At 35.7% G+C, this 15948-nt stretch overlaps 2 protein-coding genes across 2 annotated transcripts in view; one reads left to right on the top strand and one right to left on the bottom strand.

The window, feature by feature from the left end:
* The window catches only part of LOC132701997 (phosphoinositide 3-kinase adapter protein 1), a 73204-nt gene that overhangs the window by 12858 nt on the left and 44398 nt on the right, over window positions 1-15948 (top strand). The window lies entirely within an intron of this gene.
* On the bottom strand, window positions 328-15513 carry LOC132702635 (craniofacial development protein 2-like). Its single transcript, XM_060671403.1, has 2 exons — window positions 14586-15513; window positions 328-458 (listed from the first exon to the last, which is right to left on the bottom strand). The coding sequence occupies exons 1-2, from the start codon at window positions 15511-15513 to the stop codon at window positions 328-330; spliced, it is 1059 nt and encodes a 352-aa protein (XP_060527386.1).

Below are 15948 nucleotides of genomic sequence, written 5' to 3'. Positions count from 1 at the left end.
TAAAGTCAGTATCCTCAAAAAGGACGACATCTGTGTTCGTAACAAGAAATATAATCTAAAAACAAAAATTAATGTTCTTCAAGACAGATAATTCTCTTGAGTTTAGTTTTGTACGTCTAAGATAAAGTCATATCCTCAATGCGTTCTATTCCTAAAAAAATGTAATCTAAAAACAAATTCTTCAAATTTAATCTAAATCTAAAGTCAAGCAATATTTTACCTCAGATTTATAATAAGCGTTTTCCCGACGTAATTAGAGAACGAGTCTTTGCATCGTACACTACCGGATCTCGCGTTTAAGGCTGAAAAGGGAAAACCGCGTTGGCTCTAATTCGCAGTCACATAGAGCCTCAATTTTCTCCAGGCTCCGCAAGAGTCCCCCGCGGTTCTGCACTCTCCTTTTGCGTTCTTCTTTTCAGTCAAAGCCCCGGGATATTTAAAAAACGCGTTTACCGTCGCTGAGGGAAAATCATTAGTCGGACGAAAATAGAAAGCAGGAAAAATGGAAAGAAAGAAAATGACGCGGCGCAGTCATACAATCGTTCGTTTTTTTTTTATTGTTTTCGTTTCGAACGTCTACGACGTCGGATCGAAAACGAAGGCAATTTGATTGTATATATATTCGTACAGAGCATTCGCAGGCTAGGTTTTCTTTTTCCCCTGTTCCTCTACCTTGTTTCCACCCTTTTTCCAGTTAGTTAATACTAACAAAAATACGCTTCAATATTTTTTTTTTTTTGGATGGCCAAAGGAGCAGTAAAATAATGACAGATTCACTTGTATTCGTTATTATTATATTATAAATGTTTTTCACCACTACTTTTTCTTTTATTTTTTTCAAAAGTCAGGCCCGGGTCATTGCAGCAACTTTGGAATGAAAATATATGCGGAAATTTTCATTAAACCCCCGATTTTGTGGGTATCCTTTTCGGGCTAAAATTTCGCAATCCAATCCCGCTTCTGACTGATCGGGCATCGGGAACGAATAACGACGACGCGTTTCCCGTCAGCGAATTTTCTCTTAAAATAAAACGTATTCCCCGTTGTCGTTACTTGTTTAACGCCCGATTTACGGGACAAAAGCGGAGAAAATTCCAATTTGCACATTTCGCGTTTGAAAAGTATGTCAAGCGTATATTATCAGCAAAATAACCATTCTTTTAAAAGAATAATAACACAGGTCAACACAGATTTTGTGATTCGGTATTTGTCATATTTCGTGGAGCCATAGGGACTAAACCAATAGAAAAACAATGTTTTCCAGCTAATCAGAAGAAGGTGCCACCAGTTTTTTTGAACCTGAAATAGATGAAGTTGCCCTAAGTGATGTTGGTGATATATGGAGAGTTTGTCAGCAACCACAGTTATTTTCGCAATCAGAACTGAATGTCCTAGTGAAGGACTTAGACTTCGAAATAAAAATTTACTGACACAAGAGATGAAAAATGGTTCACTTATTTATTGCACCGATATTCCTAATCTAATAAAAAAACTTGAGGACAAGAGGTTTAAAGTTGTTCTTTTCCACAACGGAAATGTTCGTCAACCACTACTTGAGAAAATCAGTTCGGTAGTTCTATAGACTTGAAAACTGAGGGACTCCTACTAGGTCACCAGTCAGGATATAGGTACGAAGTACCCCTGTTTTTTGTGTGAGTGGGACATTATGGGAAAAAGGGTTAATTTAACTTCCGGATCAAGTAATAGGTAGGATTATGTGGAAAAAAACATTGTAGGAAACATGTTAAAGAAGTTTTTGGAAACGGGATGCAATTCGAATATAAACTGCACTTTATAGCAAGTGAGCAAGGTGAGAGGTTCCACCATGATAACGCTTCAATGACGGCAGATTACTGCTGGTCAAAAAGGGACAATTCGGCCATATTCAAGAACATCCACTAAACGAGAGTTTTTTTTAAATTTAATTTAGATTTTTTAATTCGGTTTTTGTTCTTGTACTAATAAAAATAATGTTTAAATCGACCTAGATTTTCATTTATTAATTCTTTTAATGTTGATAAAATAAACCTTACGTGATAGAGGAAATTGCTAATCAGATTTAAATTTTGGAGACCCAAATTATTGGGAATCAAATCGAAATCAACTGTCAAAAGTTTAAAAATTATGAGCCTGTGTAATCGATATAGAAAAATAATATATTTTTTCCAATATCAATCAGTAAACTTTGGTGTCTTAGGTATCTTATTATCAAGAGGAACAAGGGGACTGCACTGTTATTAAGCATGAGGAAATTAAATGTCCAATTATTTATGCATAACAGTTAATTATTAGAACGTTTTAAACTAGTAACGAACAGTTTTGTTATATGGTAAAGTTTCCTGACCTTTTTCCTTCTTTTTTGCTTGTATTCTGCATAGTATTATTCTTCAAAATTAATTGTTAGACAAATTGTTCAAAATTTATTGAAGAAATCGGAATCCAAATATTTGTCCGTAATGTTCTGAATTAAAGAAACTGAATGAAAGTAGCTGGTAGCTATAATTTTTTTTTTTAACTTTTATTCTTGATAATTTTTAAAAATGTACAGGGTGGTGGGAGACTGCGGTTCAGAAGACAATTTGTTTTACACCAAAATATAGCCAGCTAGGACTTTTGCACTTAAGTTTTTTACCTATTGTACAGGGTGTTTGCGATATACCTTACAATATTATAAAACGTAATGGGTACCCTAAATTTGCAGCTACCGACTTCAGAAGCACCACCACACTAAAACCACATTTAAATTATTAAAATTGGGCACGGACAAGTACTGCAAAGTATTTTTTTTTAATTTTTGATTTTTTTTTTTGGTTATTTTGGTCTCCAGAAAAAATTTTTTTTCTCCGATTGCGATCGGGAAAATGCTTTAACCGGCAGACGCGGAATATCCAGTACTATAACTTTTATTTCAAGCAGTTTTTTGATTATATACAGGGTTTCTCAGTTATGGACAAAAATCTAAAAGACCCTGAAAACTTTCCTTTTTCAGAGTAAATTATAAGCCGTGAAGCAAAATTCTTAAAAAATATGGCTTATTGGTTTAAGCAGTGTTATAGGCCACATCGAGAGCAACAATTCTTGTATTTACGGTTTTCCTCTATCACATCCTCTGTTCGTGTTAAACTCGATGACGTCATTTACTGTTACGCCAACTGCATGGTTCAAGAAAAATAATATTTTCTCTAAAACTATTTACTTTAATGAAAAAATTCATATACGAGGCAACGTGGGAGATCCTAGACTATAACCTCCGTTTCGAACATTGTTTGAATCATATACAGGAGGTGTGGTTTATGGGCAAGAAATCTAAAATATACTAAAAATTTCCGTTTTTGTGGGTAAATTATTGGCGGTAAATGAATAACTGTTAGAGAAGGGATAATTTCATTCGGACAGTATCGTAAACTGTGCCGAAAGAGATTTCCAGCTTTCGTCTATCATACAGGCTGGGCGAGATATATGAAAAAATATCATTGGAAATCGCTGTTATTTGTAAGAAATTTTAATATTTACTAAAGGTTGCCCCAACGACGAGGTGTGAAAGACACTTTATACAGGGTGCGTGCACAATGAAATTACATGCGCTAGCACGTTATATAGAGATGATTTTATATTTATTTATAGAATATTTTATGTTCTGTAAGCTACCCAGTATTCCTAGCATAACAGTCATTTTCCCCAAAGTGCGGCATTCGGGAGGATTTTATGAAAATTGCGTGACTATTTCCTGGAGACCTCTCGTCTCCTTGATTAATACGTCGCAAGTGTTGGCCGTTTAAATTTAATTCAATTCATAAAACGTGGAACCCGTGAATGAAACTAGCGGTTTTCTTATTTTGTTATTTAAAATTAGTATTGCCGGCCGCCAAGAGGCAACTCAATCCTCGGCAATTTTCGTTAAATCGAGTGGGAATTCTTCGGATTCCGCTCCTAAAATAACTATATCGCTTATCGGATAATTCGAGTCGGTTTCGCGGTGGATACACGAGATTTATTGCCCATAGAACAACAGCTTTAATACCCGCGCGATTCGTGGATGAAAATCCTTTAATTGTTTGAATTAGACGTGGATACATATACCCCAAAAAATATCAGAGAATGGCAATATAAGTCTTAGGTATCTTATTGCTGATGATACTCAAAGAGGAGTCAGAGGCGGACCGAATGGTGCTAGAAAAGTTCGTCACATTTTAGTATATTGTATACTTCTTGTTCCTATGTACATGAAGGAATTACTTCAAAGACTTCAAATAAACTCAATCGGAATAAATGCTTTGTTTTAAGATTTTCAATTTATCATTTCATATAAAAACCATTTTCGATAACAATAACAAAACATTTCAGTAACGATCCAGCTAAGGTTCTTTTAAAAAAATGGGGAGCCTATATATTCAACAGAAGATGCAACAAAAAAGAATAACATGTTCTAGGGACTTAAGTTAAGATTAAATCAATCTAAACAACCACGTATCCCCAAAGAGAAAAGAATTTACTTCAGGATATAACATATTATATTATAACATATTCAATAACACAAAACAAAAATTATTTGGTTGTTCGGAAAGTCATTTCGTTTTTTTTGGGGAACATGAAAGACAGTTTTCGTATAACGACTAAATATTTTATTAAATTATATATTGGCCATTCTGGTCCAACACCTTTTGCCATCTTTCTGGCAGTAACATAATTCCCCTCTCATAAAAGTTTTGGTCCTTGCTGGCAAAAAACTGGTTCAGGTGGTTTTTGACATCTTCATTTGAGGTAAAGGTTTTGCCATCCAAAAAATTTTGCAGGGACCGGAACAAATAGTATTCGGAAGGCGCCAGATCTGGAGAATATGGTGGATGTTGCAGTACGTCCCATTCAAGCTGTAAAAGTTTTTGGCGAGTGACCAAACTTGTGTGAGGTCTCGCGTTATCCTGGTGGAACACTACACCCTTCCTGTTGATTAATTCGGGCCTCTTCTCTTTAAGTGAATCATTCAATTTGTCCAGTTGATGACAATAAACTTCTGAATTAATCGTTGTATTGTCCGGCAAAAGCTCAAAAAAAAACGATTCCTTTGATATCCCACCAAACGGAGAGCATCACCTTTTCTTGGTCAATGTTGGCTTTTGACACGCTTTGAGCCGGTTCATCTTTTCTGCTCCATGACCTCTTGCGTTTAACATTGTTGTATACAATCCATTTTTTTTCCCCAGTAATAATCCGCTTCAAAAATGGATCATTTTCTTGACGTTTGAGGAGCGAATCACAGACGTCAACGCGACGACACAAATTTCGCTCCGTAAGGACATGGGGCACGCACACATCGAGCTTCGAGGTTAAGCCCATGCCTTTCAAATGGCCATAAACAGTCGAATTCGACAAATTTAATCTCTCACCGATCTTTCGTGTGGTTATTCGCCGATTTGCATCAACTAATGCCTTTATCGCATCTTTGTCAGCTTCGACCGGCCTTCCAGACCGTGGTGCATCTTCGACATCAAAATTGCCGGATCGAAATTTTGCAAACCAGTTCTGGCACTGGCGTATTGTTAACACGCCTTCTCCATACACATCCGTCAATTTTTTTCTCGCTTGGACAGCATTTTTACCTTTTCTGAAGTAAAAAAGTAAAATATGACGAAAATGCTGCTTATTGCTCTCCATATTTAAAAGGGCACCAACCAAAAACTACTGCGTAGAATTAATAGAACTTTTTCACACACAAGCCTTGCAATATCAGCTCTCAAGACATATAATGGTTATGCGGCTTAAGTGTGAAGTTGGTTTCGAAAAAACGTAATTAAGTCCTCTGACGGGAAAAAACGAAATGACTTTCCGAACAACCTTATATATACATGAAGGAATTACTTCAAAGACTTAAAATAAACTCAATCTGAATAAATGCTTTGTTTTAAGATCCAGCTAAGGTTCTTTTAAAAAAATGGGGAGTCTATATTCAACAGAAGATGCAACAAAATTTATGGTATTGTTGTACAAAAAGAAAAACACGTTCTAGGGACTTAAGTTAAGATTAAATCAATCTAAACAACCACGTATTCCCAAAGAGAAAATAACTTACTTCAGGATATAACATATTATATTATAACATATTCAATAACACAAAACAAAAATTAAAAACATGTTTTCAATTTGTAAAAATATTAGCAAGCAGCTTTTGGCAACAAATCTTCTATGGATTTCTCCTAAATTTAAACTTTGAAGATTTACCTTTTTTTGGTTTTAGATTTCATTTTTTAAAAGAATGATTGCATACGAATATTGCCCAGAACAACAATTCACAGCTTGTCATACAAAATCACTGCATTTGAATAAATATATTTAAAAAATAAACATTAACTAATATACAGTTATCGTACTTTTTTATAATAAAGACATATGTACAAATATAACACAAACAAATCCACTATACAAATTTCTTGCTTTAATTAATATATTATATTTTTCACGAACTTGTAGCACAATTAATTATCTACACCGCCACCAACAATCAACGATAGGATTAAAATTAATACTTAACTAACAAAGATTGTCTTCAGTTCCAGCAAATAATGTTTTTTTTTTCGATGTATAGAACTTTAAGTTGGCATTACTGTTCAAGATGGCGACCGATTTAACAGCTGTCAAGCGATTTATTCTCAGTTTGGTTTGTCAATTCATCATGAATAGACTCACGCCAGAACAACCTTTGCAAATAGTGCAATTTTATTTCGAAAATAATGATTCGGTGCGGAATATGTATCGGGGACTACGTCCATTTTATCGTCGACAAAATCGTCCGTCAGAGCAGTTAATTCGATTAACCACGGAACGTTTTCGCACCACGTTTACTCTTATTGATAACTCGCATCGTCAGAGACGCCGAATGAGTCCATCCGCCATCGAGCACAGGAATTGGATCTGTGTCCATCCACTTTATGGAAGATTTTGCGGAAGGATCTTGGTTTACGTGCTTACAAAATCCAACTCGTGCAAGCATTGAAGCCAAACGATCATCAAGTAAGGCGTAGATTCGTCGAATGGGCCCCAAACGAGATTGCCGTTGTTCCCCATTTTTATAAGCGAATTTTGTTTAGCGATGAAGCACACTTCTGGTTGAATGGCTACGTCAACAAACAAAATTGCCGCATTTGGAGCGAAGCTAATCCTCAAGTGTATGTCGAAATACCGTTACATCCAGAAAAACTGACTGTTTGGTGCGCTTTATGGGTTGTTGGAATCATTGGTCCGTACTTCACCATCGATTTAGACACGTTTGAAGACCGCCTAATTTCACGTTTTGGACCTGTGAATTGGCCTCCAAGATTTTGTGATTTAACACCGCTAGACTACTTTCTGTGGGGCTATGTAAAGTCATTGGTCTATGCGGATAAGCCACAAACGCTTGACCATTTGGAAGACAACATTCGCCGTGTTATTGCCGATATACGGCCACAAATGTTGGAAAATGTCATCGAAAATTGGACGTCCAGATTGGACTACATCGGCGCCTTACTTACTTACTTAAAGAATAAATTATATATATTATTTTATTAATTCTTTTATATACTGAGTAATAAATACATATTTCGAGAATCTATGAAGTCGTGTATATGTTTTCGTGGTTTTTCTAAAGTATAACTTTTTTATTTTGATTAATTTAAAGAATTTAATTTTTTATATCTTCATATATACAGTTATACAATATATTCTTTGGCTATTATACTATATTTGAATGTAATACAAGACAATCTGCGAAACTAGCGGTAATTTAAACATTATAGGGAAAACTAATAAAATTGCCATGTTTCCGAATTAACAAAAAACAAACTAAAAATGTCATTTCCATTGTAAACTAAAGAAATATCAATATTCCAACCACATAATAAAGTGATTGGATTTGAATTAGTTTTCTCTATGGTCTCGATGCAGCATTGTGCCGGAATCGCAGGGAAACAGGGTTCAGCTGACCGCACGAGGAAATCATCTTGAGACAAGTCCCGATAAACCGAAAATTTTGTTCTTAAAGACGGTTTGCGAAGAACAAAATCTGTCTTAAGCTGCCTCTTCGTTTCAAATTTTTCCTACTCAAATATTCACCATAAGATAAGACTATTTAAGACTGGAAATCCGCAATATACGCCTATAATCCCTAAGTTTCATTAGTACAGGAAAATCGTGAACCTGTAGCATGGGAATACACGGATCTTGGATTTTATTGGTAATTAGTGACCTTTAAAGATATTGTTCATTTAAGTGAATATTGAATTGCCTTCTTTCCGTCCCCTATCTGATTTGCCTTTAACATTTCTGTCAATGTAAACTAGCTTGAAACGCGAGGTATTGGTCGTTGATTAACTGATAGTTGTTCAAGTAAGATATTGCTCTTCATCTGCATGGGCCTGGAAACCCCCCAAAAACGATAGCATGTCCGCTTTTCTGATGTTATTCAACCCCTTGCCGTTTCTGAGTATTCCCTCATTCAAGGACATCTTTATGATGCATCCGGGATAAATGTTGAAAAGTAAAAGGGATGCTATACAGCCCTGTCTTACACCCTTCTCTACTTTTATTTCCTCCATCAGTTGTTATTTGATTCTGATATCTGCTAACCAATTAGAACAAGATAGATAATTCCAACTCCGTTCTCGGATAAAGACCTTGATGTCACGATTTTGGTCTGACCACTCGCCAAGTTCGAGTCTGGCGCTTTTTTAGCCCCCGGGGAAGGGGGGATTCGATTCGATAGCCTTTGAAGAAGTCAATTCCTGGGGCCTTGGAAGTTATTTGTGGTTAAGGCACTTTAGGTCGTTTTCATCGGTGGCGGCTCATTATATTGCAATTTTTTAGGACTCTACAAGACTGAGTGGTATATAATTTGAAGTGAAGGAATCCTTCCCCTTAATTGAATATACTTAACAATATGTTAAGATTTCATTTTTATATTCCTGCCTTTCCAAAGAACTCAAAAATAGTTAAATTCCAAATTATAAGGTTGTTCGGAAAGTCATTTCGTTTTTTCCCGTCAGAGGACTTAATTACGTTTTTTCGAAACCAACTTCACACTTAAGCCGCATAACCATTATATGTCTTGAGAGCTGATATTGCAAGGCTTGTGTGTGAAAAAGTTCTATTAATTCAACGCAGTAGTTTTTGGTTGGTGCCCTTTTAAATATGGAGAGCAATAAGCAGTATTTTCGTCATATTTTACTTTTTTACTTCAGAAAAGGTAAAAATGCTGTCCAAGCGAGAAAAAAATTGACGGATGTGTATGGAGAAGGCGTGTTAACAGTACGCCAGTGCCAGAACTGGTTTGCAAAATATCGATCCGGCAATTTTGATGTCGAAGATGCACCACGGTCTGGAAGGCCGGTCGAAGCTGACAAAGATGCGATAAAGGCATTAGTTGATGCAAATCGGCGAATAACCGGACGAGAGATCGGTGAGAGATTAAATTTGTCGAATTCGACTGTTTATGGCCATTTGAAAGGCATGGGCTTAACCTCGAAGCTCGATGTGTGGGTGCCCCATGTCCTTACGGAGCGAAATTTGTGTCGTCGCGTTGACGTGTGTGATTCGCTCCTCAAACGTCAAGAAAATTATCCATTTTTGAAGCGGATTATTACTGGGGACAAAAAATGGGTTGTATACAACAATGTTAAACGCAAGACGTCATGGAGCGGAAAAGATGAACCGGCTCAAAGCGTGTCAAAAGCCAACATTCACCAAAAAAAGGTGATGCTCTCCGTTTGGTGGGATGTCAAAGGAATCGTTTTTTTTGAGCTTTTGCCGGACAATACAACGATTAATTCAGAACTCTATTGTCATCAACGGGACAAATTGAATGATTCACTTAAAGCGAAGAGGCCCGAATTAATCAACAGGAAGGGTGTAGTGTTCCACCAGGATAATGCGAGACCTCACACAAGTTTGGTCACTCGCCAAAAACTTTTACAGCTTGAATGGGACGTACCGCAACATCCACCATATTCTCCAGATCTGGCGCCTTCCGACTACTATTTGTTCCGGTCCCTGCAAAATTTTTTGGATGGCAAAACCTTTACCTTAAATGAAGATGTCAAAAACCACCTGAACCAGTTTTTTGCCAGCAAGGACCAAAACTTTTATGAGAGGGGAATTATGTTACTGCCAGAAAGATGGTAAAATGTGTTGGACCAGAATGGCCAATATATAATTTAATAAAATATTTATTCATTATACGAAAACCGTCTTTCATGTTCCCCAAAAATAAACGAAATGACTTTCCGAACAACCCAATAACAATCTTACGTCACGACGACACGCGGAGTTCGAGTCAAACAACCGCCGCGAGTTTTACATGTCACTCGCTCTTTGAGAAACTTAAATTAAACAACTCGAGGAATTGTTTAATATCAAGACGTCGACATGCGATTTGTTCCATGGCAAGTTCAAAGGGGAGTCGGTTTGCTAAACTCGCACCGACAAAACGACACGAGGAGGCGATTGCTATAAAACAGCGTCTTCCAAGTCACGATATCAAAAATCAGCGGGTTGGTGAAGCCGTCGCACACCAAAAATAGCCCCAGCGTAGTATTTTTAATGTAGGGTACGATGACACAAATATGTCCGACTGCCGGCCATATATTGTTCGATATTTCGCATTGTTTGACTCGGTTATGTCGAAAACGATCTTGGGTGGGCGCGGCGGATCACCGAAAGCGACTTCTAAAAAAATTTGTTAAAATATTACAATATAAGTCACAATACAGGAGTGGCGACATTCGCAATTTGCGCTCTTCCATGTAACCACAAGGTCAACAGCGCCAACACCATAATTGTCAACAAAATACACACGCGTATATACAACTTATCATAAACTCATACGCTTTTGCTAGTTACGAGCGGACCTAATTAAAAAAATTAACGCTTTTAGTAACAAAACAACTTTACATCGGTCCTCCAGTTTGAGCCAACCCGAATCAGAGAATCACTGCGAAACACGGTCACACTCGAACACACACACGAACTCCTTCATTATTTTACGTGCCTAGATTTAATACAAACTTAGGTAACAATTCCCCAATATCTCTTTTACATAGACATTACAATAATTATTTTTCGCACGTTGACATCTTTGCGTTATCACTTAATTCGTTTCGAAATCAAGCAATTAGGGTTTTTCTATAAATTTATTTTAATTTTTGATTTGTTTTCCTTATTTTTTCACATTTGTTTTTTGTAATTCACGCACTTAATATACAGTGTTAGTTTTGGTTTAGTTTGGTAAGTTTGATTGTTATTATTTTTTTTTTCTTCTGCTTATCGTAGATATAGGTAGGTACCTACTTATAAGTTTTACTTTGTTAATTAAATAATGGTATAATTGTTAGTGTGTCCTTGTAAATTGTGAAGTTAGTTCTTCATGTTAGAGCACCTTTGTAATAAATAAATAAATAAAAAAAAATCAATATCTGACTTAAGACGCTTGTATCTTAAAAGTGACCTACTTTTAAGTTTTATTTAAAGTTTAAGGTTTTCGGTAAGCCAAGGGGCTGATAGTCTCTTAATTCTAACTGCTTTTAATGGAGCATGAATATCAAATAAATAATTCATATTATTCTTAAGAAAGTCAACTTGCACGTTTTCTTCATCAAAAGAGTATAAAAGATCCCATTTAATTGCTCTAAGACTATCCATTATCGAATGCCGAAAACTCTCTAAAGATTCAAAAAAGGGTTGGATGGAGGGTGATCTGAGATATCACTCATATCATGAACTTCAATATTGGAACATATGGATCAGTTCGAGGTGACCAGTACGTCAAAAAGCGAACTGGAGTTTCCAGTAACCCGAGTAGGCCCTGTTGGTGAGAGTATTTGAAAATCGAAAATAAGCCGAAATACTAGTTTTCACCAAATCAACATTGAAATCTCCGCCAAACATCAAAAAATCAGATAGAGGAATAAGTGCGGAAAGGACGTTTTCCAGAGAGTCGAGCCATTCAAGTAAGTTAAATGATGGAGGTTTATAAACTGTTCCCAGACGAAACAATGCTATAACCATCAATGTTTAGACCATCATTAAATACTAGAGTTGAAAGTCAAGTTTCGGAAAGACCCACAAAGTCAAGTCCAAAATGATCAAAGTTAGAACAAAGTGATCTTACATTTAAATGAGCAAAAGCGCAAGAATCGCTAGACATGCGTATCCTAAACAACTAAATAACTAAACAAAACTAAGGAATTTTCATGCAAAAAAGCTCAGACGAGGTAGGAGACGTCCAAACAAAAGAGTAAACAAACGTGGCTGTTGGGTCAACCAAATATCGTTTTTCTCATAAATCCCATAAAAAGAAAAGCATACAAATAAGAATAAATAATTGAACGTGGTTCCGCGAATACCCAGTTTTTATTAACAAATAAGCAAAATAATCCTCAAAATTTCGTAGCTTCCAGTCGTAGCTCGATTTCAAGTCTTCTCCATGCTTCTCTAGCGTCGTTCTTAAAATATTTGATGATCCCGAATATTCAGATCTCTGCGAATAGAAACGTATAACGTAATATATTTTTAATTTAAATTAAAATTATTAATTAATTAAGTAAATTCCATCTCATTATCGATCAATCGTAATCTATATATATATATATATATATATATATATATATATATATATATATATATATATATATATATATATATATATATATATATATATATATATATATATATATATATATATATGGGGTTTGTTACAGCTCGCGCCGTTTTCCCTCTCTCAACCAGACTCTCCATTCATCTTTGTCATTCCAATCTCCGTCTGCCAACCCCCTTTCCTCCATGGCTTCATCTATTTCATCCCTAAACGATCTTCTGGGTCTTCCTCTCTTTCTACGTCCCATAGGGCTCCACTCTGTGATTTTCTTTATCCACCGTCTATCGTCACTTCGTCTGACATGACCATACCATTTAAGCTGTTTTTCTGCTATTGTAGTTAATAAGTCTTTTTCTACATTCATTTGCCTCTTGATTTCTGCGTTACGTATTCTATCCATGCGTGTTCGTTGGCAACACCTTCTCCAATATTCCATTTCGACGGCGGTTACTTTAGATTTGTTCTTTTTGTTCAATAGCCAGGTTTCTGCTCCGTATGTAATTATACTTTCTACTATTGTCTTAAATATTGTTGTTTTTGTTTTCTTTGTTAATTTCTTGTTCCATATAATGGAGTTCAGTTGTTTTATACATGTTCTACCCTGACCTAGTCTAGATTTGATTTCTTCTTCTGTTGATCCATCTTTTGTTATTATACACCCTAAGTATTTAAATTTGTCTGTTGCTTTTACGGTTGTGTTTTCATCTATTTCTAAATCTTCGATTTCCCCTTCTTTTGTTGTTAGATATTCTGTCTTTTCGAAGTTTATTTCCTAACCTACCTTCTCATATTCCTCTTTCAGCTTTCTGAGCATGTAACTCAAGTCGTCTTCATCCTGGGCTATGACCACCTGGTCGTCGGCAAAGCTTAGGGTGTATAAGTGGTCGTCGCGTACTGGGACTCCCATACCTTGACATTTTCTTTTCCATTGTGTTAGCGCCCTCTCAAGATAGATTTTAAACAAGGTTGTTGATGTAGGGCATCCTTGTAGTAGGCCCTTTGATGTTGTGAATCGATTTGTGTACCTATTACCTATTTTAACCGACAACTCGTTGTTCTTGTACATTGTATCTACGGCTTTTATTAGTTCTCTTTCTATCCCAATATCTTCCATTGCTTTCCAAAGTTGTTGTCTGGGTATAGAGTTATAAGCTTTCCTTATATCTATGAATGCTAAATGGATGTCTCTGTTTTTAGCTTTTTTCTTTTCGATAGTCTGCCTTACCGTATATATCTGATCAACGCATGACTTCCCTGCCGTGAAACCGGCTTGATCTTCACCTATTTTCCCTATTATCTGGTCTTCTATTTTGTTTTTGATTATCTTTCCATATAGTCTTCCCATGCTTGATATAATGCTAATTCCTCTGTAGTTGGTACACTTCCTACGATCCCCCTTCTTGAAAATAGAGCTTATATATGCCGTATTCCACTCCCTTGGTAACGTTTCTCCATTTATTGCTCTTTCAAACATGTTTTTCAATATTCTGAATAATTTGTCCGACCCATACTTAATAAGTTCCCCCTGGCCCTGGTGATTTTTTGTTTTTTAATTCTTTAATGGCTTTTATTATTTCTTTTTCTTCTATTGTTACATGCTTTAGATTGTTGTTAGGTTGTATTTGGTATGTTAGTTGTTGCCAGAATTGTGGTCGTGTCTCCGTTAGTAGTTGTTGATAATAATTTTCCCATTCGGTTTCTTTGATAAACTGTATATTGACTTTCTCTTTGGTATTTGATCTGACAGATCTTATTGTTCTCCATGATTCCGAGCATCTTGTACCTCCTGTATACTGTTGTATGTTTTGGCAGAGTCTATCCCATTTTTCATTTTTTTCTTTACTAATTAGTTTTTTTGTTTCTCTGTTTTTGTCCTTATATTTCTGTAGGTTTTCTCCCGAATTTGTACAGAGCCATTTTTGGTGTAAGCGCTTTTTTTCCTGAATAGCTGCAATAGCTTCCTCACTAAGTTCTTCTGTATATTTTTTGTTCTTTCCGTCTTCCTCTCCTAATGCTTCATAAGCTGCCTCTTTAATGCTCTTCTTCACGTGTTCGTAAGTGTCTGTTAAATTATTAAAATTGAACTCTATTAGTTTTTCATCAAGTCTACGTCTGTACAAATCTCTTATTGTTTCTTCCTCTAGGAGGTGAATTTTAAATCTTTTCTCTTTTATTTCCTGGTTGTTTTGGTTGTCTTTTTGTTGTTCTTGTTTTGCTATCTCTTCTTTGTTTTTCTTTGCTACTCCATACCAAGGAAAGTGCATGTACGCAACTACTAGTCGATGATCGGTTCCACATTCAGCGCTTCTTTTAACTCTTACATCCTGTATCTTAATTGTTGTAGTTATCCTAACAACTATGTAATCTATTATGGATCTTAGATTCCTAGTTTCTTGTATCCAGGTGTATTTGTGGATGTCTTTATGTTTATAGAAGCCGTTGGTAATTTTTAAGTCGTTTAATTCGCAAATTTTAATTAATCTTTCACCATTGTCATTAATTGTGTCCTCCCCGAAATGGCCTACTGTTTTGTTATGTGCTTTATTTCCCGTCCTTCCGTTAAAGTCCCCAGCTATTATTATTTCTTGTTTAGTTTTCACTTTTTCAATTTCTTCCTTTAGAGTTTCAAAGAATGTAATTTTTTCTGTAGCGGGGCTGTCGTTTGTTGGTCCATATACTCCTAATAAAACTATTGATCTGCCGCACATTTTCAGGTGTACTGTGATTATATGTTCATTAATGGGTTCCCATGATGTAATGGTTTTCTTCCATTTCTTGTTGATAAGTACCGAAACCCCAGCTTTAGCTCTGTTTTCTTTATTAATACCGCTCCACATGTGTAGGTGCCCATCTATGTCTTCTGTGCCATCTCCTTTCTTTTTTGTTTCGCTCATTACCAGTATGTCTATCGTAATCTCATAATAGATATTATGACTCAAAATATTTGCAATATATATCATTCCGCTCAGTATTCGAGAATAATAGGTTATAGAGAAATACAGAGAAATATTGCTTAGCTAGATTGTCTACGTTTCTCCAAAGGCTCTCTTAACTCAAGTTTCTTCGTCTTTAATTTAAATTTTTTTTAGGTTTTTAAATCGAGTAACAAACATTATTTAATCAAAAAAGGCATTTACTTTATCGCATAAGCTGTAACTTAAAAATAACGCTAATTAAAATTGAACTGAATTCAAACCAATATCTCTTCAAGTATGGAAAATAGAAAAATGATAATTGTAAACATTTGAGAATAAGCTTGTACGGAATGGATTCTTAAACTAAAGTTGATCATAGTGTAGTTTTCTCTGTGCAGTTTTACTGGGCCTCAA

This window comes from Cylas formicarius, unplaced genomic scaffold (assembly GCF_029955315.1).
Source record: "Cylas formicarius isolate icCylForm1 unplaced genomic scaffold, icCylForm1.1 PGA_scaffold_5__7_contigs__length_24384050, whole genome shotgun sequence".
NCBI lineage: Eukaryota > Metazoa > Arthropoda > Insecta > Coleoptera > Brentidae > Cylas > Cylas formicarius.
Note: the sequence above shows the minus strand (reverse complement) of the source record. Positions and strands in the feature narration are given on the sequence as shown.